We start from the raw sequence: 24,401 nt of genomic DNA on the forward strand, positions 1-24,401 counted from the left end.
ACGTTTAAGCGTTTTTAAACTGTGCTCAAATGCACTATATTGACCCATTTATTTTGGACTCAGGAGCGCCCTCTAGCGTTTGAGAAGTCCAGAAGACATTACAGAGACATGACTCTCCTGTCTACAAGTTCTCTGGTATGGTAGCGTATTTCCATATATAGACTGAGGGCAAGATGAAAAAGAAGAACGCTCTACATCGTCTGTTACTCACTGAACATCTACAGAAACATTTTCTCAGGACATTCACCAGCTTCGTGTTCAACTTCTCCCGTTCCATCTTAAACGCCGCAGCAGTTACGTTCTGAACAAGAAGACAAGAAATTCGTGAGTCTCTCCGTTTTAGAAATATTTTAACCTTTTATTCACCAGGGTATATTTTGATTTCTCCATCTGAATCTAATAAGGCAAATTATTCAGTAACTGCATGAAATAAATGTAATTTTTTTTTTTGTAAAAGCCCCTCAAATGAACAGAACGTGTGTTTTATGATCTCCACATTTCACTATATGCTTATGATTTACTGCTGAAAGAAAAAACTCTGTGTTATTTTCTAAAAGTGATGTTTCCAGAGCAGATCACTGAAGAGACGCCGTCTGTTTATAGTTTAGAGCCCAGATTTGGGGAAAAACGGGTCGACTTTCAGTAGAAAAACAAATTCGGCTTCTTTTATTATGAGGGTTTAAAATGACATCACCGTCTATTAGACTGGAGAGAAGAGCTACAGCCTCACACGACGCCCAGCTTCTGAATGGAGCTTATGGAATATGAACGTTATGAAAAACATGGTGAGTTTTGGAGCCACCGGTGGTCTCAAGGATTTGAAAAGGTTAAGGTTTTAGGTCTGGCAGTTAGTGAACGCCCATCCTGAATCATCTTAAAACCAAATCTTTCATGGTTATCGAGAACCGGAGTGACTAACTGTACTTCCTTGCCAAAAAACCCTACTAAGGCACATTTATAGGTTCCCTTTATAAAACTCTAGGAAGGATATTTTAGTGTAAATCAGCTCATCAAAACCACCATTACCACCATTAAAACTATGAAGCTGAAGTTCAGCCTCCTAGCCACCAACTTCTAGTACAAATCTTCCAGTTCCACCTCAAATGGTGTAGTAGTACCATTAATAATAACTATCACCATTTTTCCCCCCCAATATGTTAAATTTAGCCAAAAAACAGCAACGATGTGTTAAAATGTTCAGAAGTGTTCTCTGTAGAGGACGTGTTAACTTTCCATTTTCACTTATGATTTTCATAAATTTATCAACAAAACATAATTTAACCAGGGGCACCCAAACTTTTGCATATGCCTAACCCTGAATATTGCAGGCACCTCTTAGCCTGTAACCCAGGCTGCCTGTTAAACAAAACGGGGTTTACTACAGTTTTGGTCATCTTACTCCACATATGTTTGCGGCGTCATAGTCGCAAATATCATACATGCATTTTTAATATTTTGCACATAAAACGTAAGAATGTGACGAGAGTTACCGCGCAGATCTAAAAACACCTGTTGGAAATGTAGTCAATGTAAATTTTTATTTTTTTGTGTCCAAAACCTCAGAACTAATTGCCAAATATCAGCATGTCCACTACAGAGCCATTACGATCTGCTGTGAAACACAAATTTTATGAATACAGTACCTGCGGCAGCGCATAGAGCATCGCTCTAATGAACCAGCTGGTATCTTTCAAACCACAAGCATCACAAAACAGAAACAGCAGTCCCGAGGAACAGGATATACAAAACACACCACGCACGACTGTTTCTAAAGAACTATATTTACATAATACTCTTGTTTTTGCAGAGAACAATAATAAAAAGTATAAAATACTTACAAAAAAAAAAGAAAAAAAGAAAAATCGCAACAATGTACATATAAAAATAAGATCTATTTTCTCCGGAACATTAGGAAACGCATACATACAAAAAAATATATATAAATAAACCAGAAGCCCTGTCAGATACTGAAATGAGCACGCTTCTTAGATGCAGACAGCTGAGACCCAGAACAAACGAACACTCATTTCTCAGGTTGGATGGACCCACCTACCCCAATGTAACATGCGGGAAGGGAAGGGGGTGTGGGGGGGTTAACCATCTTAATCTACGGGATACTGTCCCGTAATTCGGAAACATGGCAGAGGATTCTGCTTTAGTGTAACATGTTAAAGAGAAACGATCTCCTATGTGTTTTCATGTTAGTGTTGTAGTGTAATGCTTCAGCCTGTGGGGCCTCGACTCTGTTTATTCGCCAGCCTCAGCCTCGCTGCTGATCCACAGAACATGTTAACTCATCACGTTCAGTAAGCAAGGAATCAGTACAACTGTTGAGATTCTGGTGCCAAAACACAAAAACGAGGAGAAAGGAAAATTCCTCCTCTACTTTTCCTTGTTACCTTTAAAATCAGTCCTAAATGTGTTCATCGAAGATATTCACCTCAAGGCCACTGATGCAGGACTAAGGCTTGTGGGACTACACGTAAAGGGTCTCCAAGTATCTCTTCTGTCAGTTTATCACATCAAATGTAGTCCATGTCCATAGCAAAAAAAAAAAAAAAAAAAAAAAAAAAAAACAGGGAATATTCAGACCTCTGCCAGTCTGGCCCCTGTGCTGACACACAAGCAATGGAAAACAGATTCAGGCAAAAGTAGGTAGTCTGGCTGCAGCCTAACACCAAAACAAGGCAAAAAAAGCAGTGAATGAGCGAGTTAAGGGTGTGTGTGTGTGTGTGTGTGTGTGTGTTGACCCATACCCATCACATTTGGGTATGATTCAGTGGTTTTAGTACTGAGCCACAGGTTCAGTAGTAGGCTTTTTTTTTTTCCTCCACAATTTCATTCCAGCCCTGGGAATACTCGATATACACAGGCTTTTGGTCCTGTGCCCCACACGCGTCTTATATTATATACATATCACGTATATATACGCAATATAAAAAAAACAAAACAGCAGTTCCAGTAATTTCATTCTACTGTGACAACTGTCTGGAGAACTCACTGGCAATGCCTTTAGCACTCCCTTGACTGGATAATGCAAGTTTGTGACTGACTGGTATGATCACAAAATCACTGATTAGCCAACAGCGCATCCAGATCGTCCATCCACTCCTGGGTTGATTGGTTCTTCCAGTCTACGAGGTCGTTCTCCCCAGGGAAGCTTGGTAAACTGCCTCCCGGCTGGGAGCTATAGCCAAATTGCAGCTGCTGACCGGCTGACTGGTTGACTTGGTAGGCCTGGTTGCACGGCATGCCTGCAGTGCGGTTGGGCACCTGAGTGCCCTGCGGCTGCCCGAAAGCCCCCAAGTCAGGAAGCACTTGCTGCGACTGAGATGGCGCTTGCTGTCCTTGTTGTGGCTGCTGCTGCTGCTGGTTGGGAGGAGGCAGTTGCTGCCCCATGCCAGCACTGTTGGTCCTTTGTTGGGCTATGTTGGGCATCATCTGCCCAGGGTTCATGCCCGTCATGGCCCTGCTGGCCGCACTGTTCCCCATACCGGCCTGTGTGAATGGAGCACTGTTGGGCAGCTTAGGCATCCGTGGTTGCATGTGGAATCCAGAGGTGGGGAAGCCAGAAGGCATGCCACTGTTGCTGGGATTCGGCTGACCTGCCATGCCCTGCTGTAGAGCAGGATGAGGCTGTTGCTGCTGCTGCCAGGACTGGGCTTGTGGTGCCATCGCACCTGGGATACTGCTGGGCATGGAGCTGGACATGGCTGAGTTCATGTTGTTCGCTAGTGTGTTGGGCATACTGTTGGGCAGGCGAGCTAACTGCTGCTGTTGCTGTTTCAGCAAGGCAGCATTGGGCTGACTCTTCAGATGGGCATGCTGCTGGGCCAGAGCAGTCTGTCTGTAGGCCGCAGACATGGCTGACACGGGCAGTCTCTGCTGGTTAGGGTGGGATGGGTGCATGGGCATGTTGCCATACAGAACCTGCTGCACATCAAGTCCACCTGCGCAGGATGGCAGGCTCATGTCCGCTTGACTGGCAGTAGGAGGGGCACCAGGAGTGGGGCCTCCGCCCTGACCCATCCCCATCATACCTTGTGCCTGTGTGAAGAGACGCTGAGCACTGGGGGCGGTGCCACCGAGGGAGTTCACATTGCCCATAGGCTGAGATGAACCTAATGAGCAAAGAGTAAAACAGAAAGGGAACATTTAGTTTATTAATGCAAGGCACTACGCCTGGGTGCTTATAAGATTAATACAAAAATTTTTACCATTTTTTCAATAATATGTAGTTGAGGAATTTCGGATAAAACGATTATACTTTTCTAGTCCTCAACATGGCCTTAGAACCAGTCCGCCATCCTTTCGCGCAGCAAGTAAGATTGGTGTATAAACATGGACCAGCTAGTGGGCCCTGAGGAAAGGTTCTACAATTACAGACTGTAGTCCATCTGTTTCCCTGCATACTTTTACTAGCCCTCTTTAAACCTGTTCTTCAGTGGTCAGGACCCCCATGGACCCTCACAGAGCAGGTACTGTTTGGGTGGTGGGTCATTCTCAGCACTGCAGTAACACTGACGTGGTGGTGGTGTGTTCGTGTGTGTTGCGCTGGTCTCAGTGGACCAGACACAGCAGTGCTGCTGGAGTTTTTAAACACCTCAGTGTCACTGCTGGACTGAGAATAGTCCACCAGCCAAAAATATCCAGCCAGCAGTGCCCTGTGGGCACCGCCCTGTGACCACTGATGAAGGACCAGAGGATGATTAGCTCATACTGTAGGAAGAGACCATCATCTCTGGCTTTACATCCACAAGGTGGACCAACAACACAGGCGCATCTAATAGAGTGGGCAGTGAGTGGTGTTTTAAAAAAACTCCAGTAGCACTGCTGTGTCTGATCCACTCAGACCAGCGCAACACACTCCAACACCACCACCTCAGTGCTGATAATGATCCACCACCCAAAGAGTACCTGCTCTGTGAGGGTCAATTGTGGTCCTGACCACTGAAGAACAGGGAAAAGGGGGGCTAACAATGCATCAGAGAAACAGATGGACTACAGTCTGTAACTGTAGAACTACAAAGTGCAGCTATACAGTAAGTGGGTGATAAAATGGACAATGAGCGTAGAAAGGAGGGGGTCATCATGTTATGCCTGATCAGTGTATCTGCAGAAAGGTAGAAAGGGAAGTGCTGGAGCACTAATGCCTAGTCTTAACCACTAGAGGTCAGTGTGCATCTTCAGAAAATTCCCAGAAAGGCTCAAACAAGTGTTTTTACCTGAAGAACCGCTGAACACACAAGTCTCAAAACAGAATCGTATAAGTACAATATAATCCAGTGCGGTTCCTGCACTCAATCATCATTGTCGCAAAAATTAACTCAGAAAAAAGTTGAAACGAGCACTGTCTCAGATTTAATGACTAACTACTAATCTTCCAACAGGAGCAGTGCCTACTCACTAACCGTACTGCTTGTTTACAATTCAAATGACTCAGTAAGCACGCTTTGCATATCAGGTGGGCCAAAAGCTTAACGGAACAAAACCATGCCTGTATGGAAATACTGGCCCACAGGCCTTTCACACACACAAGCCCTTTAAGAACAGACAGAGAAAGAACGAACGAATAAACAGAGAGAAGGACTTCAGCGTTTGAAGAAGCCAATGGTTCTTAGGACACCACATGTACAGTAGGATTTTGAGGCTGTACCTGGAAACTGTGAGACCTGTTGCTGCTGCTGGAATGGGTTCTGCTGGGCAGAGGGGTTCTGTTGGTCCTGGTACTGAGGTGGCGGACGGGTCAGGTGCCTCTGCAGTTGCTGCTCCTGCTGCCGCTGCTTCTCCTGAGGAAGAGACACAAACATGCTTCTTACTAAACACCAAGCATTAGAGGAAACCTCCTATCAGTGCTATACAGTGACTTAATACATGAAGCAAATGCAACATCAATATCCTCTCCTTCATGAGGCTGGCGCCTCCCAGAGGACAAGCAAAGCAATGCATCTCCTTCTGCTAAATCAGAAGTCTGTACCTTATGTATCCTATTTAGTTTTTTAAAATGTTGAAAAAAATTGATAAGATAAAAAAAAAAAAAAAAAAAAAACAATCCTGGGCAAAAGAAATGGGGCAAAAATGACAAAAAAAAAATTAATCTTTCAGTGGTCTTAAAACTTACAGCTCTTCACAGAAGGAAGGTCGGGATTTCTCCACTCAGCTGAAAACCACCACCAAGCTAATTTGTCTTTAACGTGAGACCGGATATTCTCCATCTGATCTCTGACCAGCCCAAAACTATGAGGAAAAACAGTTTTGGGACTGGTCCTTAGGAGTGTACAGAACCTGGTTTTGCTCCAATACATTTTTACCCCAAACACTTAAGGTGCACATCATATCATTACTTTCACTGGTGGCTTAATAATAATACTACTACTACTACAATGGCCTGAAAACCAACTGAAGTCTGCCATCTTTGAAGACGAATCAATAGTTAACATGCTCAGAAATAGCCAGAAGCGCAAAGGACCGAGTATGGATAAACATCTGCATCCGGCTCTGAAATCTTTGCTGTAGTTTATAATATAGACCGATGCTTTTGCTAAGAATTGAAGTCAGCTAAAATGTTTGTGGCTGGACTTCAGTAAAACACGTCTGTGGAAAGGAAATGAGGTAAAATTTTGTATGTCATTCAAATGTATGACATTTTCTCTTCATAAAATGTTTAACAGTGCCTTGTTTCAGCAGATAGTAAAAGCAATGACTGATAGCAAGGACAGATCATTTCCTAAATATGTTTGGCACTGACTCCTCCCATCCTTGCATTTTATATTATATCTGAAGAGAGAGAGAAAAGTAAAGACAACGACGAAACACAAGGAATGGATATGAAGAAGCACAACTTAAGTGAGATGCACCCCTAAACCACATGAATGCACTTGCAATGCAATGCAATGCCAATGAAGCTCTGACCTGCTCCGCCAATATCTGCCTCTGCTGTCCCAGGAGGTATTTTTGCTGTGAAATCATCTGCATCTGCTGTTTCTGCAGGCCACTCAGATAGGGCACGTTACCGTGGTTAGTCGCCATGCCGCTGCCACCTGGCTGCGTTGCCATGCCGTTGCCAGGACCCGGGACATGGGGACCTGAAGGGAAAGTACCTGGCTCCTGCTGAGAGATAGCAGGGAGAAAAACTGTATATTAGCATACATGAGTGCAGCAATTCTTCATTCACATAACTTAAACTGTAAAATGTAGTTAAAAAGCAGTTCCTGGTTTGACCAATCAGTGCTTCAGTAAATTGAGCTCATGATGTAATTGATATTAACGAGTCTCTGATATTAACGGCTGTGAAGGTGTCCAGGAAAAATACGGTCCCAAGAAATTCTTGTTACTTTTTATTGTTTTTATCTTTATTTGAATTATGAATACGACTTTATTCTAATGGATATTGTGATAAACTCACTGCTGAGGTACACTGTTTAAAAATTTGCTTAGATGCCTAAAACCCTTGCATAGTACTGTATATAGAACCCATTTCCAAAATGTGCTATATAGAACCATATACAACACATGTCCATACATTTAAAGAACCGTTTCATCACGCAAAGACCTTTTTAAGCATGCAAGTGAGTCACCGAGTCTTTATGGTTCTATACAGGACCATTATCTTTACTAAAGAACTGTTGAAGAACCGTCTTAAGTGTGTACATTGGCAGAAATGTCATTTTAAGAGGGGAAATTGAAGTTAAGGGTTTGTGAAATGCCTATAGAGGTGTTAGACCAATCAGAGGCAACCAAACCTCCACGTGTTGTGACATCACAGCCACAACTTACTTCAGGTTTCAAGCCGCGACCCAAAAAAAGTGGATATTCTTCTTGGCCAAAATAAATCAGACCTGAATCTTAATTTATTAAAAAATAAATAAATAAAATCGCAATTTAAATTGTAGCTGCAATATTAGTAAGAACATTCGCAATTAGATATTTTCCCCAAAACGTACAGGCCTAAACTCCAGTAATACATCCATCTGACACACAAATACCAGCAGTGATGTTTTTGCTTTCCATGTGCTGAAAAGTAAAAGCCAGGAAAGTTAAAACAAAGAAAATCTATGTAAATGAACTAAATCATGCGAGTCCTTCAGAATACACACCTCTACAGGATTGTAAAAGGCAGCAATCTCACTTTATTATAGCAGGATGAGTTGCAACCGACTGTAATTTATAATCTGGGGTTTGTTTAAAAGCCTATGCTTTCAGTATGACAGCCAAAACGCTACATCAGCACTTTGAATTGACCAGATATACAGCACAGCACAAACCTGCTTTAAAAATAAACTAAAGATGTCACCCCTGGTCACTTTCCATTCATTCACATTCTCTCTCATCTCTACATAGCAAAGTAGAAGCAGCCAAACTGTGTGTAGAGCAAGACTCCAGAGCTTAGTCCAGGATGGACCATTTGTACTCAGATAAGAAAAGGAGAAAGAGAAGAAACATCCAGTTCGGTACTTTAGGAAGGGATCGAAGGAAAAAGGAGAAGGAGCAAAAAGTTCATTTTGCAAGAGAGGAAAAAACCCAAGTGGGTTAAGCAGCTATATTTAAATAGGGACAGCAGTGAGGGAGGGGGCTGATCCCAAAATACTCTTAGAGGGACGAAAGCCAGAGGAGGGGGAGGACCAACGCATGAAAGACTGCTTTGTCGTCTCTTTCTGTCCCTCCCTCTCTCTCCCTCTGTTCTTCCCTCTCTCCCACCCGCTTTCTGTCTCTCCCTTTCTCCACTGACTCCTCTGTCACAGGGCTGCAAACTCATGGCTCATCCCAGCCCCCATCCCCGTGCCTAAGGGTGTATGAGAGCGAGCGAGTGAGCGAGTGAGCGAGAGAGAGAGCGAGTAAGCGAGAGAAAGAGAGCGAGAGACGGCGAGCGAGCGAGCGAGAGAGAGATTGTATAAACGCCTGCCAGCACTCTGCTCCTTAGCAACCAGCTGCCTGACCCAGACAAACTCTGTTCATCCCGAGGGCTGAAGAGAGGCCTGCTGCCAGACTCTGAGAGACAACATACCATCCCCCTCCCCACACGCATGCAAAAACCAAAACAGAAACACGAATAAAAACAAAAAAGGCACAAAAATAAATAAATAAAAAAAATTGTATAATATTTGGGATTTACTTTTTTATTAAAAGCTACCAGAGAACAGACTTTCACCAGTGATAAACGCTGGTAAAATAACTCCCTCTAATAACCTTGTGTTTCCCTACAAAGTGATGCAGGGCATCAACATAAAAGCCCAAAAACATGACAGGGCGTTAGAATAACGACCGCTGTGAAGGAGGACTTTTCTAATTCTGTTTAATTGTCTAATTGCTGCTTTGCGGCAGCAAATATCGACTTCAGACTTATCGATTTCATTCAGGCTAAATCTTAAACGTCAGCTCTTCGGGTGGTTTTGAAATAAGGTAATAGTTAAGATGTTTACAGTGACCAGTTAGACTTCGCAGTCTGAGTGAATATGGCTGATTATGAAACACTCGTCCAGTATTCCTTATTTTAAAATAATTATATAACAGTTAGTTCCGGCCACGCAAGCCGATTGGTTGAGAAGTGTTCCAAGTTTGCTGTTATGGTGAAATAAACACCATCACTCCACTGAGTTGACAGCTCTAGGAGACGCTCAAGCCATTTGAATGTTTTTACTTCTTACATTGGCACAAACATAAAACGGACGCTTAAGATCACGTTTGACGGACAGCCGATTTGGTCCGACTCTAAAGATGAGACGACACTAAATTCCCAAACTGTCGTCACCACTGAGCAGCTTTTCAGTCGGCAGCCGAGACAGAAGAACAATTGAACAACCTGGGCTCAGCCAGAAATGAACCCAACACCATTCGCCAAACTAAACGTGCTGTAAGAAGCTTTACAGACCGGCTGGAACAAAACAACATTAATACTGATCTGGAAAAACTGAAAACTGAGCTGAACCTGATATTGCGGCAGTTTTATGGCTGTGAGTGGGTGGAGTTAGTCACTCTGATGCAGCAATAAGCCACTTGTTAAGGAACTATAATTTGGCAGAAGAAACTGTGAACATTAAAACATTAAATGCCATGTTCAGGGCCCAATTTATTCACTTGTGACTTTACTTAACTAACGTATAAAAGCAATAGAACACTCGAGGTCGTGTGTTATCGCGAATAACATCATGGCAGTGATCTATGGTCTATGACCAAGGCGTGATGTTATTTTGCGAAAACACACTCCCTCGTCTTCTATAGCCCTTTATAAACCACACAGGACAAACTGACGTAGATAAAGAAAGTGCAGCTGCGAATGTGTGTCAAGTTGCTTATGTAGTAGATGCAGTGATTAAGCTCACACAAGAACTGTGTGCAGTTGGATTGCACGGCCATACCTGCGTCAGTGGTAGATGCGGCCTGAAGGGCATGCTAGTCGGCCTTTGCTTCATTTGCTGCTGTTGCTGCTGCTGCCGGATGAGGTTGAGGAGAGCTGCTTTGTTCTGTGTCTGCGAGGCTGCAGGGCCTCTGGGTGGCCCAGGGGCACTGGCTTCGAAATGGCTCAGAGGCTTTGTGTTTCTATAGTCCAACATGGCCTGACCCCCTGCACTAGGCGGGTGGCTGAGGGTGCCTGAAGGTGCTGCCGGGTGACCCAGCATTGGGTGTGCACCGGGCTGCATGTACCCGCCCGGGGCGCCCGCTTTGGGCGAGCCTTTGTTGGGCTGCTGGCCAGGCATAAGCAGAGACTTGCTGTTCTGAAAGTCTGGGGGATAAAGGGAGGGGCTGGTGGGCTTTTCCAGGCCAAAAGGGCCTCCTAGAGGACTCTGGTTGGGAGTGTTTTGAGGCCAGGTGGAGGTGTGATTGGGCTGCTGGTGAAATTTGGGTGCTTGCTGTTGTTGCTGCTGCTGCTGCTGCTGCTGCTGTTTTTGCTGCTGTTGTTTTTGTGATTGGTGCTGGCTCTGCATTAGCTGCGCCCTCTGCTGCTCCCTCGCAGCTAGCTGCTGTAGCTGCTGAGCTGGCGACAGGTCCTTGGATGGCCCAGGAAGCAGGTGGTTCTGGAGAGGTCTGGATGGTTGGCCCGGCTGCTGCTGCTGCTGTTGTGAATGCTGGGGCCCAGGCAGCGCCGGAGAAGAGGCAGCTGAGGGAGCTGTGACTGGAGAGCCAGTGTGCAGCATAGGCCCAGATGAGGAAGGTGGAACATGCGGGGAGGCAGTGCGAGAGTCCTGCTCGTAAGCGGAAGACGAAGCCGGGGCTGGAGAAAACTCTGCTTTGACTGTAGTGGCATGGTCTGGAGGCAGGAGGTTGGGAGGCGCTCCACCAGACGACAGGTCAGGGTCCTTCCGGTCCTCAAAGCCGTCATTAAAGAGCTCCTGGATCTCCTCGTAGGGAACAGAGCGGTTGAACTCCTCCATGAGCTCAGTCCACTCCTGCTCATTCAGGTTCAGGTCAGGGAGGATGATGTTGCCATTGCCTCCTCCTGTGGGCAGGATGTCTTCCATGGGTTCCTGCTTCATCTCCTTCAGGCGGATGTCTGATTCAGTGCCCCGCACCCCACATCCATCCGTCAGCCCCACACCGTTCTGCTCCGTGCTGCCTGTTGCATGTGTGCCATTCAGCACGCCATGCTTGGTATCCAAGGGAGAGAGGGGAAGCACAGTGCCATTCGAAGCCCCGTTGAGACCACCCAAAGCATCTTCCAAACAAGACTTCTTGGAAGGGGGATAGCCATCACTGTAACCATTCACCTGGTCACGACCCTGTGGAGAGCCTGCATTCTCCAGCTTCCTCTTCACAGTTTCCTGCAACTGATGGAGTTAAAAGAAAAATAAATTAGCATCATAATTTTTATTATAGCTGTTCTCATTTTATCTACACACCTCTCAAATTACCAAATAAAACAATCAGATACTGTGCTTTATTCATGTATTGTACCAAATAATGCATTACAGTTGATAGACATTATTGAAAATTGTAAAATCAATCAAACAATTGATGTTTGCGCTTTTTAAAACTAGTGGCATTAAGTCTTAACATTGTGTGGTCAGAAAGTGTCACTTTATTCCCTAAAATGAACGAGTGCGCTAAATCCTGCCTCTGATGTTAAGACCAATGCCATAATGTTAACGGCTTGTATTTATTTTATTTATTTAATTATTTATTTATTTTAAAAGATGATGGCTAAAGATGACAGTTTCATCAAAATGATCTGGATAGTCCACGTGTAACAGCCTTAGATAAGAGAGAGAGTTAAAATGTACTACTTCTCATTAAGCTGGCAGTACATTTAACAACAGAAGAAGAAAAACAAAAACTATGGCTAAACAAAATTCTGTAAACATACTTCAAAAGAAGTACATCTCAGCCCCGTTAGCCGCTCATTCCATGCAGCGTACCAGTCCCGATCATTCGTGTCCAAACGAACGATGCAATGATTAGGACCAGTCACACTGAGGCGCTGTTCAGCAAGCAGCGTACCACATTGAATGAACTCACACCTTCATGTTGGATTGTTTGAAATGATTGATTCTATTACAGTACACACCTTTATACCTGCCCTGCTTCACTTCACTACAACCGAGCACAGAGAATAACACTGCAGCAATGGCACAATCTCCTTATCATAGAGCTGGGCGATATGACCAAAAACGTTAATGACTAAAAAAAATACACTCATCATATCGCTCGACATAAATACACATCACAATAAATTATTTCTTTCAAGTTTGAAGGCTGATTTTTGCTCTGTCGTGGTTAAATCGCTGTTTTAAAGCATCCTTTATGGTCGGAAGACGACAAACAGTGGAATATTTATAAATCTGTCATGGGACGGTGGGAGAAAGCTTCTGGTGAGCTGTTTTTACCAGCTGGAAAAGCGCAGCCTCAATTTTTATAATATTCATAATTTAAGAAAGAAAATTATTTTTAGCTGTCTGGTGAGGAGTGCTAGGCTATCTCGTTACAAGTGCTAAACTGTTTAGGTTAATGATGGATCACACCGCTGCCTCAGTGCCATCAGTCCTACCACATCCTTGTCACAGCAGTTCACAGTATTCAGACACCAGCTAACAGACGTCTGTATTTCTCTATTCTATCACAGTAGTTTGTGGGTGAACCACAATGTTATCTGATACTCGCTGTATGAAAGCTTTAACTGCAGCGTGAATCTCTCTCAAACGACAGAGTCCGCCTTTTAGGTGCGCCTAAACTGAAATTAGTCTTGTTTGATTTGTGAATGCACCACCACTAAAATATGACTGAGCACTATAACAGTGCTGTAGTTGTGAGGAGTAGATGTGATTTAACACTGCTAAAGCTGGTTAGGACGTTAGGAAAGAGGCAAGTTCGCTGTAGGACAGGGAAAACAGATTGCAGATCACCAAACTCAAACAGGGAAAATATAACCCCATGTTTCAGACATTGTTAAAGTATATTTGATGACACTTTCACTTCCTGACACCCTCTCTAATCATGAAAAAAAAAAAAAAAAAACCTCAGACGGGCGCCCTCTTGTGGCGACAGCAGAGTAGCGTCGCTCTCCGGTGAGGAGAAAACGCCACCCGGGCTGCTGCTAGAACGCAGAAGTGCGAGAATGGTCTGTATATCAAAGACTTATCGAATATTTCTTATACTTCTATCGAGGTCAGTTATATCGCAATAATTATCGTTATCGCTTTATCACGCAGCCTTAATTTAGCATGTGAGCACAGTGAACAAGGGGCCATTTAGTCTGCTCTTTCTACCACTAACAGCAGCAAGCAGTGGTGGCGGTTTCATCGTAACAGACTGAGCTGAGCTAGGGGCTTGCTGTGGGTAAAGTAAGTTGGCTTGTCTGATCTTAGCACCCTCTTCAACAGACACACACACACACACACACACACACACACACACACACACACACACACGAGAGGAGAGTTATTGCACGGCTTTGTGAACCAGAAAAACCCGTCTCTCGTTTCACACTCTCTTTCTCCAGCACTGTCCTTTGAGTTACGCATGCACACCCACATGTACTCTCTCTCACTCTCATGCACCCAATTGGGCTCAAACTTTCCCAAACCATGTCTCAGCCTCTTCGCGTCTCCTAATCTCTCTCACTTTTCACCCCCTCCTTTTCCTTTTCTCTCACTTCCCCTTCCCCCCCTTCTCTGCCTGCCTTCATGACTCCCCCTCTTCACAACCACCATCACCACAGGCCCGAGCCACATGAGACTAATTACCATGTGTATGGATGTACAGACCACAACAAAAGAGGCAGTGCCGCGGCTGCAGAGGGTTGCGAGAGCGTGCCGAATTCCTGCCCAGGCGCAGCTTGCCTTTGAAGCTCCCACTGGTACAATGGGCCCCCTCCAGGCCCGCGGCCGAGGGACTACGGCTCCGGCCCAGGGGCCAGGCAAGAGCTGCCCCAGCGTGGCCAAGAGCCTCCAGCCTGGGCTAACACACAGCAAGGACACCTTCTACACTTTTAGAGTTTTAATGGTACAATAATCTAAGCTCCAAGTTACATGATAATGATCCATGAACCTCTGCTGGCAGTGTGGTTAACAGCAAACCTGTAATTACAAATTGAGAAATGTTTGAAACTAGTTTCATTTCTCAAAATAGCTGTGAAAGCTCTCATTTTAAAATGTTATTAGTCAGGAACAGTTGGGAACACCCTTTAAGTTTACTCACACTGTTAGAACCAGCAATAAGATATGCCAGTTTTGGTGCTAATTTGAATACCGTATCAACAGAACAGTGGCTGAGAACGACCGAAGGCAGGCCAAGCGCATAAAAGGGTGGATGAGTTATACTGAGTCATTCTCCGAGGGAGGGGACAGCCCGCGTTGCCACTGTTATACAGGACCTAAAATTTATGCATTAAAGAACTGGACCAAGAGGAAACTTCTGAACCTTCCTTCCGGTTTCACTGTAAAATTAAGATGCTGAGAGCACAGAACACATTGTGAGCTGTGCTAAATAAGAGCTGAAGACAAAGTAAACACCACATAAGCCATGAACTTTGACTAAGTTATGTGCAGTGTACAAATATTTCCTGTTTTACGCTGAGGGTCCAGTATGGCGACATGCATGTGCACATGCACACACATACACAGCCGTCCTGGGCCACTGGGAACAATGATGAGTCAACTGTGTGGGCGAGCTGGAGGAGGGGTGAGATTAAACCTGAGTCATCCTAAATGCCCTGTGCAATCACCCCCTTTCTTACTACAGCCTTTCTGTCTACAGCAGACACTCGACAATTCACTGAGTGCTAACAGTTTTCAATGAGTTAAAGCAGATTCCACCAATGAAACTGATGATTGGAGAAGGACTGTTTTTTTTTTTTTTGTTTTTAATAGTTTTCCATTTATTTTTCTATACCACAAAAGAGAGCCAAGCGTCCCTGGCTACTGTTCATTATACAAAAAGACAACAAGACAGCCTGACCCCTCTAAAGGTACAAGCCTGGTGGGCATCTGTTTGGACTGGTGATATATCTACAGACTACCTAGTACTCCCCTCTAAATGTGTTGAAGCTGCTGATCTGGCATTATAGACAGTCAAAAAACTTAGTAACACTTTGCTATTATAGACTCTTGCATTAGTTTATGACACACCAACCAGAAATACTGGGTTGTTATGAGCAGACACTGGCCTTAATAAACACACCGGACATCTGTCAGACACTGCTTCCATGACAGGCATTGTAAACTTGTAATAGCACAATTTAAGGGTATGACTGTCTCCACTGTAGTATGTTAACATCTACTGTACATGTATGTACCCTACGACTACAAAACATGCTTTATCAGAGCACTGGTATTGGATCAGAACTTGGTTCAGATGTCAGAATCGATGTAAGCAGAGAGAAAGGTTAAATCAGCACAGCCTTGGATGACCGTCTAAAGCAGGGGTCGGCAACCCAAATGTTAAGAGTCGTTTTGTTCTTTCACCAAAAAAACAAACAAAACTTATTGTCCATTTTACAATCTTGGCTGTAAATGAGTCTCAGTAAATGCTAATATACTAGTCTAGTACAGGCTTATAACAGAATATAAATGAAAATGCAGACTCACTTTGCTCTGCTTTAAGGTTCAGCTCAGCTATAGCCACTTCTCTCGCATCTCCAGCAGGAAACTTTTCCACAGAAGTAGAACAGTTTCTCGTTAAATCTCTTAACATTTGTTTTTTATTTTTTAAAGGATGGTTAAATCGGCTTCTCATTCGCTCATTTTGTGTTCGAAAATTCGAACAAGAGACTGACTTCAGCAGTGCAGATTAAATGCATCAGGAAACCATCTGAGTGCTTATAAATGCAGATAAGTCTATTCATCTCCAAATTATCAATGATCTCCTTAAATCTTTCTCTTTACCGCAGTTCTACATTAACTCCAGCGTTTCAGACCATTTCTTGTTAAAACTGTTAAAATCACATCCTCTAAGCTGCTTCTCCCCCTGGGTTGTGGGGGCGCTGGAGCCCATCCCAGCGGTCATCGGGCGGAAGGCAGGATACACCCTGGACAGGTCGCCAGTCCATCGCAGGGCAACAATCAAAACAAAAAACAATCAGCAAAGCTTAATTTCACTGTAAAGACGATTTTATTTTTACCTACAAATATAATTCTGCTGTCGAGCTGTAACAGGTCAGTAAAAGAGCCGCATGTTACCGATCCCTGGTCTAAAATCAGTGACTGGTATTTTTTGTACCGATGCCCTGACAAACCTACAATGCCACTTTCCACTCTTTTGGCTTCAGCCTCGTTTTCGGTAAGATGCATGGTCCAGTGGGTTCAGACTGAGTGACTCACAAGGCCAGTCAAGAACTTGACCATTTTTGACCTTAAAAGAAGCCATGGCTCCCTTAGCAGGACGCATGGAGTCCTCACCCTACTGGAGGGTGATATGCCATCCACTAGGATCTGAAGCATGTGATTGGATGGGAAGAGTTAAGATGTCTTTTACGGGACGGTCAGAAGTCACATCAATAAAGATGAGTGAGCCAGTTCCACTTGCAGCCACATATACCAATGCCATCATGTTCCAGAGATAACACGGCATGATATGGAACACTTCTTCAAATTGCTGGACTTTATTAATTTCTGGTACAGATTAATATTTGTCTGACCTCTCAACCAGATCTTGTCCCAGAATTCTACACACTTCATGTTCTTTCCATCAAGCTGCATCCTGGCCTTTCAGTACTTGAGGTTTTCAGAGAGGTTTATGTCTCGTGGTAAATCATCCGAGGTTGTGCAGATCTTTGTTCTCTTTAAATCTATTTTTTTTAATCCATATACCAAAAAAGTCTTTGACATGTTCAACAGCTTGTCTTAATGACAAAGCAGTCTCCTGTTATCCAGTACTGTGGTTTTTCTGTGGTTAAGCTGGTGAGCTCTTAACAATGCTCCAAACATTTGACTGGGACCTAATTGATGTTCTGGCTCTGATCAAATTATTCTGATATTTTGTAATACATTGATGGTAATTTTACCAAGATGAGCTCAGACCCTGATTCACTTGACTCGGCTGATCAGCCCTAGTAACAACCAACAAACAACGGTCATTTGAAATGGGGGACTATGTATAAAAAAACACTATGACTACTGTAAATACTGAACTGACAAAACTTATTGGCCCATTGCTTCATTTCAATTTCGGTGTGCAGGAGTGGAATGGGATTGGGCCTAAACCCCATGGCTCTGCAAAGCCCACCTGTTTCACAGGCCATAACACAACAAAGCATGGTGTACATGAAAGCTGATTGAGGTTGATGTCCTACAGACTGGCTTGCAGAGTTCAGCTCTGCAGCCACCCTCCAAACCCAATCAACTCGACTACGATCCGCACGTAACTTTTACACATCATTGCAATGTGAAACCTAAATGTCGTGATGCATTTTACGTCTTACATTTCTGGTCTTTGTCAACCAGTCACACTGATCACGTTCTGCGACTACTGCTCTGGCCTTAGCCTTGATGCCCTTTAGACCGTTGCCTGAACGTTTCTGTATTTTAACAATACTGCTGACTCGGACGTTTAAGGGATCAGTGCCTTGTCAGATTTTTCTTCACTGGATGAAGTGTTTCATGATCAATTCTGCTACTGTCAAAAATATTCACCAGAATCTATAAAGCCATAATCTACCAACAAGCTTTACATACAAACAGATCCTACTACTAATAAAGTCTAACGAGATGCCCATCAGATAATCAGACTGAGCATAAAAACAACTTGCAATCAAAACAGGCACTCAAAAACTTACAGCCTGAAATTTGTACAAAATTAATTTTGAAATTAATATCAACCAGAGTTGGCCTTTTGTCATATAACTAATTAGACTGCTGCTTTGAAAATGAATAATACTTATTAAAAACTAATGTTTTAGGTAAATAAATATCTTGTTTATCAATAAACCTTTCGGAGCAAAACAGTCGTTGCACTGAAAGCTATTCAAGAGTTTTGTTTAAATGTGGGCACAAGGTAAATCACTTTGTTTTGTTATTGGTTGATTTGTATGCTAATTAAATCACTTTTTCCTGGAAAGGCTGCACCAGTCTATGAAGAATGAATCCGGTACAGTCCTGTATCAAATCTAGCCTGAAATAGCACACACACACACACACACACACACACACACACAGTGACATCAGTGGTGTATTTCTTTCTGTGAGGTAGTTGAGTGGTTGTGTAGTGAAGAGCAAGACAGCCTAGTTTTAGATGATTATCTCAGTAAATTCTTCAATAAAAGTAACTCATTTTAACGCACTGTGGTTTTTAAAGAAAAATCCTGGATCAGTATCTGCTGGCATGCAATATCTCTACCAGTTTCAGAGGAAAAAGCTGCATCATGCCATCTCGTTTTTTCTATATGGGCATAGGCAATGCAAAAGCCACTCAAAATCCTATCCTGACTAGCCAGACAGAAAGCATTCGGTCAGTCGAGTACTTGTGCTCATACCTGCTAGACCGACTGACTAACGACTCAAAGTACAATTAACTGAACAGTCATGGCGACTAGATTCTGAGAAGAAACGTGCTGCGTCCATTTAATAAATGACTCAGAATAAACAGAAGACAACATGAATACGTTCTCTACACTAAACTACTCCACTGCTGTACAAGGGACAAAGCAAAGCTCCATAAGCTGAGCATTTCTAGCCATGCCTTAACTACCGTTCTACCTTTTAATAACCTTTATGTTCATTTTATTAATATTCTTTTTAGATATTTACCCTTTTATGTATTGCATTAGTGTTAATGCATTTCATTAATTAGTTATTCAGATCTGATTTGTACTGTATTAAGTTACTACTGCTTTTATTATTTTACTATAACATTTGATTTCATTTTACTACTATTAACTTCTCAATCCCTGGTTTCTGTACTGCTTGGCTACACTGTGATTGAGGGGCTCCCTCAATCTATTCCGAGTTTAAGCAAAGGTTGACTGACCGAAGCATAAAACGTCACCATAAGGCACAGACTAAGCTGGCACTGTGAGGCTGCAGTGTTACGAGCGCACCGCAAGAAACTGCTGTTCTCATGTTTTCAGGAAGGTTGCTGTGAGAGGTCACTTCTATCTGCATCTCCTAAAGTGAAAGTAAAAACGTGATTGAGAAACGTTTTAGGTAAAACGGCAAATTCCTATCGCTTTTCAAAATCCACAGCTGCCTCTGCGAGTGTGCAACCACTGTTTGGAAAGCCTGACCCATCAACGGGTATTCGGCATGGTCAACAACACTGAGGTCATGTGACTGTGGGATCACCAAGCACGCCTGTCTGCGCTCATCTACACGTTGGTTGGTGGCTGCTGCATTCAAAAGCCCCATGCAAGGAGCTGCTGCCCTCCCTGGCCAGGTCTAATCTATTTTCACAGTGTGCACATCTGGTTACCAACCCTGGTCCTGGGGTAGCCCTGCCCTGCACACTTCAGTGTTAAATACACCCAACTCAACTCTTGTTAATTAGCTGATTAGTTGGCTCAGGGTGACATTTCCTCAGATAAGCCATAAATCAAGTCATGCAAGCAGGAGAAAATGGAATTAACATTCTCCTTTACGTTATCCCAGTGGGGAAAATAAACTGTTAGGTCAGGTGATGTTGAGAAAAAGAAAGAAAGAAAAAAAAAAAGCAGATTACTCCAAGACCGGGACGTGGAACCACTGATGTACACGAATAAACAATGTACTCCAGACTCACCGCAATCAGAGTGCTGTTCCTGCTCTGCTCTCCAGGCGCCCCGCCGCCCTCCGGCAACTCGGAGTTCGTCCCCACCGTGCCAGGTGCCCTCTGCCCCGCCTGCTCGCTGGCCGCAGCCGCTGGCCCCTGCTGCCGGTGTTTGTTGGAGCGCTTGGCCTTGGTCTGCAGGCAACGTTGGTGCAACGCGAAAGTCTGCTGTCTCTCCAGCTCCATGCGCTCCACTGCTGTGCTCTCGTAGCGGTTCTCGCAGCTGTTGTGGTGCCGCCTGAAGAGCTCGATGCGCCGCCGGAGCCGCTCCATCACCGCGCTGTGGCGCGGCACCACGAAATCCGCCATCGTTACGGAGCAGCGGCAGCGTGGTGGTGGTGGTGGTAGTGAAGCTCTTTTTCCTTCTTTCAAGTCAGCAGAGCTCCGGATACAAGCAAGTTGTACTGCTGATTCTGCTGCTTTCTTCGCTGTGTGGGCGACTGTTCACCCCCTCCTACTCTGCCTTTACAAAACACACTCGACTGCCTCCATTTTTGTCAATATTTGCCGACTAGCGCTTCACCACAGCAAAAGAGATCCGAACATAGTTTAGCGGGCTGGCGTTAAAAGCTGGCCAGTTCAGTTACGCCAGACGCACATCGGCGTGTTGCGTTATCTATACAAATCACTGCCTATCCGTCCAACAAAACCACAAATCAAAGTTGTTTCCCCACCAACGACGATTCTTAACAGCAGCCCTGACACAAACAGAGACGAACAACCGAAAAGTAACTTACCCGGTCAGTCTACTCGGAACGCAAACAACGAAGCGCAAAGTGAGGGCCCAGCACCAACTTCACCAACAAGCAGGACATAACGACGGTACAAGTTAAGCCACCAGCCATGAGACGTAAAAACGTCTGCGCTGGAGCTTAGAAAGCCCACAAAAAGCCGTATCTTAAGTAAGATTTACTGGCTTGACTTTAGGCACCGTGTGTTAGCCTGAACTACCCTTTAGCACAACTGGACCTCCAAAAACTTTCACTCCCGGGCTGAGCTGAGGGAGCTGAGGGAACTTGGGTCAGCGCGGATTAAACTTCGATGTTTTGTGTCCAACTAAGCTCAGCTGGCCTCGAAACGGCGGCACGCTCCACACACTTAACGCCGCTGAACTAAAATCTCCACGGCGAACGCGTGTGGCTTGTAAGCCGAGCTTTTGCTCGCCTCCTCGGGTTTTTTTTAAACGGACGACGAGCTTCGTTTCAGCGAGCTAAGCTAGCCGCTCACTCGCGAACGGACTTTCAAACAAAACTTTGAAACGAGGCTCATTTCCGAGGCAGAAGTGGAGAGCGCGTTAAAAGAAAGCCCGGAAAAGCGGAAAAACACCCCCGGAAGCCTCGCATATCACAGCCGTTCGGATTAAAACACTAGGTCGGCGACTTTTAGAAACTTTTGTGAAAACAGCTAGGCTAGCGGTAGCGGTGGCTGGCTAACAGCTGATCCGCTGCGCTGGAGCTCGGATAGCGAAGCTACGGATGTAGCTAGCGGGCTAAGCTAACTCGCCTCATAACAAAAGCGGGAAGAAAATCGCTCGCGCTCCGCGAAGCGCCTCTCAAAAGCGTCTCTCGCCGCGGGCCACGGCGGCAGGTCCCCGGCCGGCGACGAAAAGACAACCGCAGCGCCGAACAGGATAAAGCTCCGCTCCGTTGCTGCCGTTTCTATTGTTTTCCAGTGTAGTGGCAGTTCTTCGTCGCCATCTTGTAACAAGTTTTTTTTTTTCTTTCTTTTTTTTTCCTCCTCCTTTTCTAACCGCTGCATCACGGCCTCTCGCCCCGCCTCCCGCCTATGATTGGCAGCGAGCGCAGCCAATCAGAGACGGACTACCATAGTGACGCGATACGCCTCGGAAAAACACACATTCCACTACGCCTTGTAGAAAAAGCCTTGGCTGAAACTCGCCGTCGCGACTGATTCATTTCGTAAACACTTCATGCTCAAGTTATTTCATCTCAGTACAGCCAGCAAGCTCCCGGCGTCTCACCACATCGCCTCAGAAGAATATCTCAGCGGTAAAAAGTAAAATATCACTCCCAGTACACACAGAAGTCCCTCCCTTTAGACCTCCACTTGAATAAAAGTACTAAAGTAATTTACCTTCAAATGTACTTAAGTATCGAAAGTAAAAGTACTGAAAGAGTAATTCTGGCTCTGATGTTCTGCTATCATTTCGCTTCATGAACTCATTTCAGGTGAAAGTCCTCCAGCGTCTCTCTTGGTAAACCAGTCTTTTAATAGAACGTCATTAATTAGTGACGCTGACGTCTATTAAAATGATCAGAAGCACAAAACACTGAAGGTAAACAGTTTCCATCAGGGAGAACCGAGTGGCTCTGAAATCACTTTTTACACACAAGCAAAGTTTCAGTTTCAGATTTATTTACAACTTAGTTCCAAGTTTAAGTTGAATAAAAACTGGCTTTAAACTCAGGATCACAGATGAGCTCCTTTACTATGTTGATCTGTCGGCCTCTGTTCATAAACATAAACCAGCCCAAACTCATTTACTATAAAATGAAAGTGTTTGTAGAAATTCAGAAAAAAGCCGCGTCAGTCTCGACTGCATATGTGGACATATTTCTATATTGAGCTCTATTTACACAAAGTTAGGTTAGTTCATCATTTATGTTGAACAGACTCTCCCAAAGTTTTACGCTGCTGCGCTGACGTTGAACCGCGTGCTGCACTGGGTCGGTATGACCAACAGGTCAAAACCAGCTCTGAACAAAGTGACCGCTGGGCCCTGATTGGTGCTCTGGCTTTGCGCTTCTTTCGTTTTGACGTGTTACGTTTTTATACACACAGAAACCAAAAGGAACGACAGATTTCTCAAAATGTAGGAGGAAAAAGTCGGATATTAGACTCTGAAATGTAGTGGAGTGAAAGGAAAAAGTCGCCCAGAACGGAGAAACTTCAGAACAGATACACCAAAAATACTAAAGTACAGAAACTCATTACATTTACTTAGTAAAGTTACTTTAGTTACTGTCCACCACTGAGCAGGAAAAGAGTCACAGCGTCGTTATATGTGTGTGTGTGTGTGTGTGTGTGTGTGTATGTATAGTAGCCCCAAAAAGTATTTGGACGTTTGGGCCATACTTAAAACTAGGTTAAGTTCATTTTATTAAAATGATTATTTCCAGCTCTGTGCTTGACAGCATAGCTGGACTCTCTAGGCCTTTATGCTGAAATCCATCCGATATTGTGCTGAGTGTTTTTCTCTGAAACATATTTTTGTTTTAAAAATGATGAAATAAACTAAAGAACTTCGTTACAGTTTCCAAATCCAGCTAATGTCCTAATACTTTTTTCTGACCACTGTACATACAAGTGGTGCCCTTGTGTTTAAGGTAAAGGGGAACTCTGCCAATTCTTCAAAATTTCTGCATAATTAAATGGTTAACAAGTCAGTGAAATTGTTCAGAATGATTTGGCGTAAAATGAAATTTACCGGGTCAGAATTCTTCACTGTGGTGGTGATAGGAACCAGACGTCCACCTCTAAAAGCTCCCTCACAAATATGATCTGTTCTGAGAACATTACATTTGAAAACTCACCCATCCAAATCATTGAATTCAGGTGTTCCAGTCACTTCCATGGCCACAGGTGTATAAAGCCGAGCTCCTAGGCCTGCAGACTGCTTCTACAGACATTAGTGAAAGAATGGGTCGCTCTCAGGAGCTCAGTGAGTTCCAGCGTGGGACCGTGATCGGAAGCGATTGGGAACGACAGCAACTCAGCCACGAAGTCGGCCGCGTAAAATGACATAGCGTCAATCACTACAGACCTCCAAACTTCATGTGGCCTTCAGATCAGCTCAAGAACAGCGTAGAGAGCTTCATGGAATGGGTTTCCATGGCCGAGCAGCTGCATCCAAGCCCTACATCACCAAGCGCAATGCAAAGCGTGGAATGCAGTGGTGTAAAGCGTTCAAATGCATGTGAAGCCAGACGTCCGAATACTTTTAGCAATATAGTGTATACAACTCAGAAGACATGTGTAGGCTCACTGGTGGTTTTGGATAGTAAATAAAATGGCTGTATTTGTGCTGTAGTCAAAGTGATCCCTGGTTCCTATCACCACCACTGTGGAGAAATCTGAATCGCCTCGTTTCTCTACAGTGATCCATTTCATAACAAACCACTCTGAATGACTTTGTTTATATCTGTTTACCTCTCCATCTAACTGAATAATGCAGAAATGTCAAAGAATGGGTGGAATTGCCCTTTAAGCCTGGC

The 24,401-nt window shown here is 44.2% G+C and overlaps 1 protein-coding gene across 2 annotated transcripts; it reads right to left on the bottom strand.

Annotated features, from left to right (window-relative positions):
* Window positions 1-1,519: 1,519 nt before the first annotated feature.
* On the bottom strand, window positions 1,520-21,868 carry maml1 (mastermind-like transcriptional coactivator 1). Of its 2 annotated transcripts, none has more exons than XM_017683395.2 (5): window positions 20,140-21,868; window positions 10,356-11,762; window positions 6,913-7,107; window positions 5,657-5,789; window positions 1,520-4,121 (listed from the first exon to the last, which is right to left on the bottom strand). In XM_017683395.2, exons 1-5 carry the CDS (start codon window positions 20,473-20,475, stop codon window positions 3,070-3,072), a joined length of 3,123 nt encoding a protein of 1,040 aa, XP_017538884.1. In that variant the 5' UTR covers window positions 20,476-21,868; the 3' UTR covers window positions 1,520-3,069. The 2 variants fall into 2 exon arrangements, with proteins under 2 accessions (XP_017538884.1, XP_017538883.1); XM_017683394.2 differs by having other exon boundaries at window positions 6,913-7,110.
* Window positions 21,869-24,401: the final 2,533 nt, after the last annotated feature.

This window comes from Pygocentrus nattereri, chromosome 8 (assembly GCF_015220715.1).
Source record: "Pygocentrus nattereri isolate fPygNat1 chromosome 8, fPygNat1.pri, whole genome shotgun sequence".
NCBI lineage: Eukaryota > Metazoa > Chordata > Actinopteri > Characiformes > Serrasalmidae > Pygocentrus > Pygocentrus nattereri.

Excerpts from the sequence above, each read along its gene's own strand:
- maml1 (XM_017683394.2), bottom strand. The coding sequence starts at position 20,475 with ATGGCGGATTTCGTGGTGCCGCGCCACAGCGCGGTGATGGAGCGGCTC. Across the intron at positions 11,763-20,139 it reads GGAACAGCACTCTGATTGCG|TTGCAGGAAACTGTGAAGAG; the intron begins GTGAGTCTGGAG and ends TAACTCCATCAG. Across the intron at positions 5,790-6,912 it reads GGCAGATATTGGCGGAGCAG|GAGAAGCAGCGGCAGCAGGA; the intron begins GTCAGAGCTTCA and ends TCTCTTCCTCAG.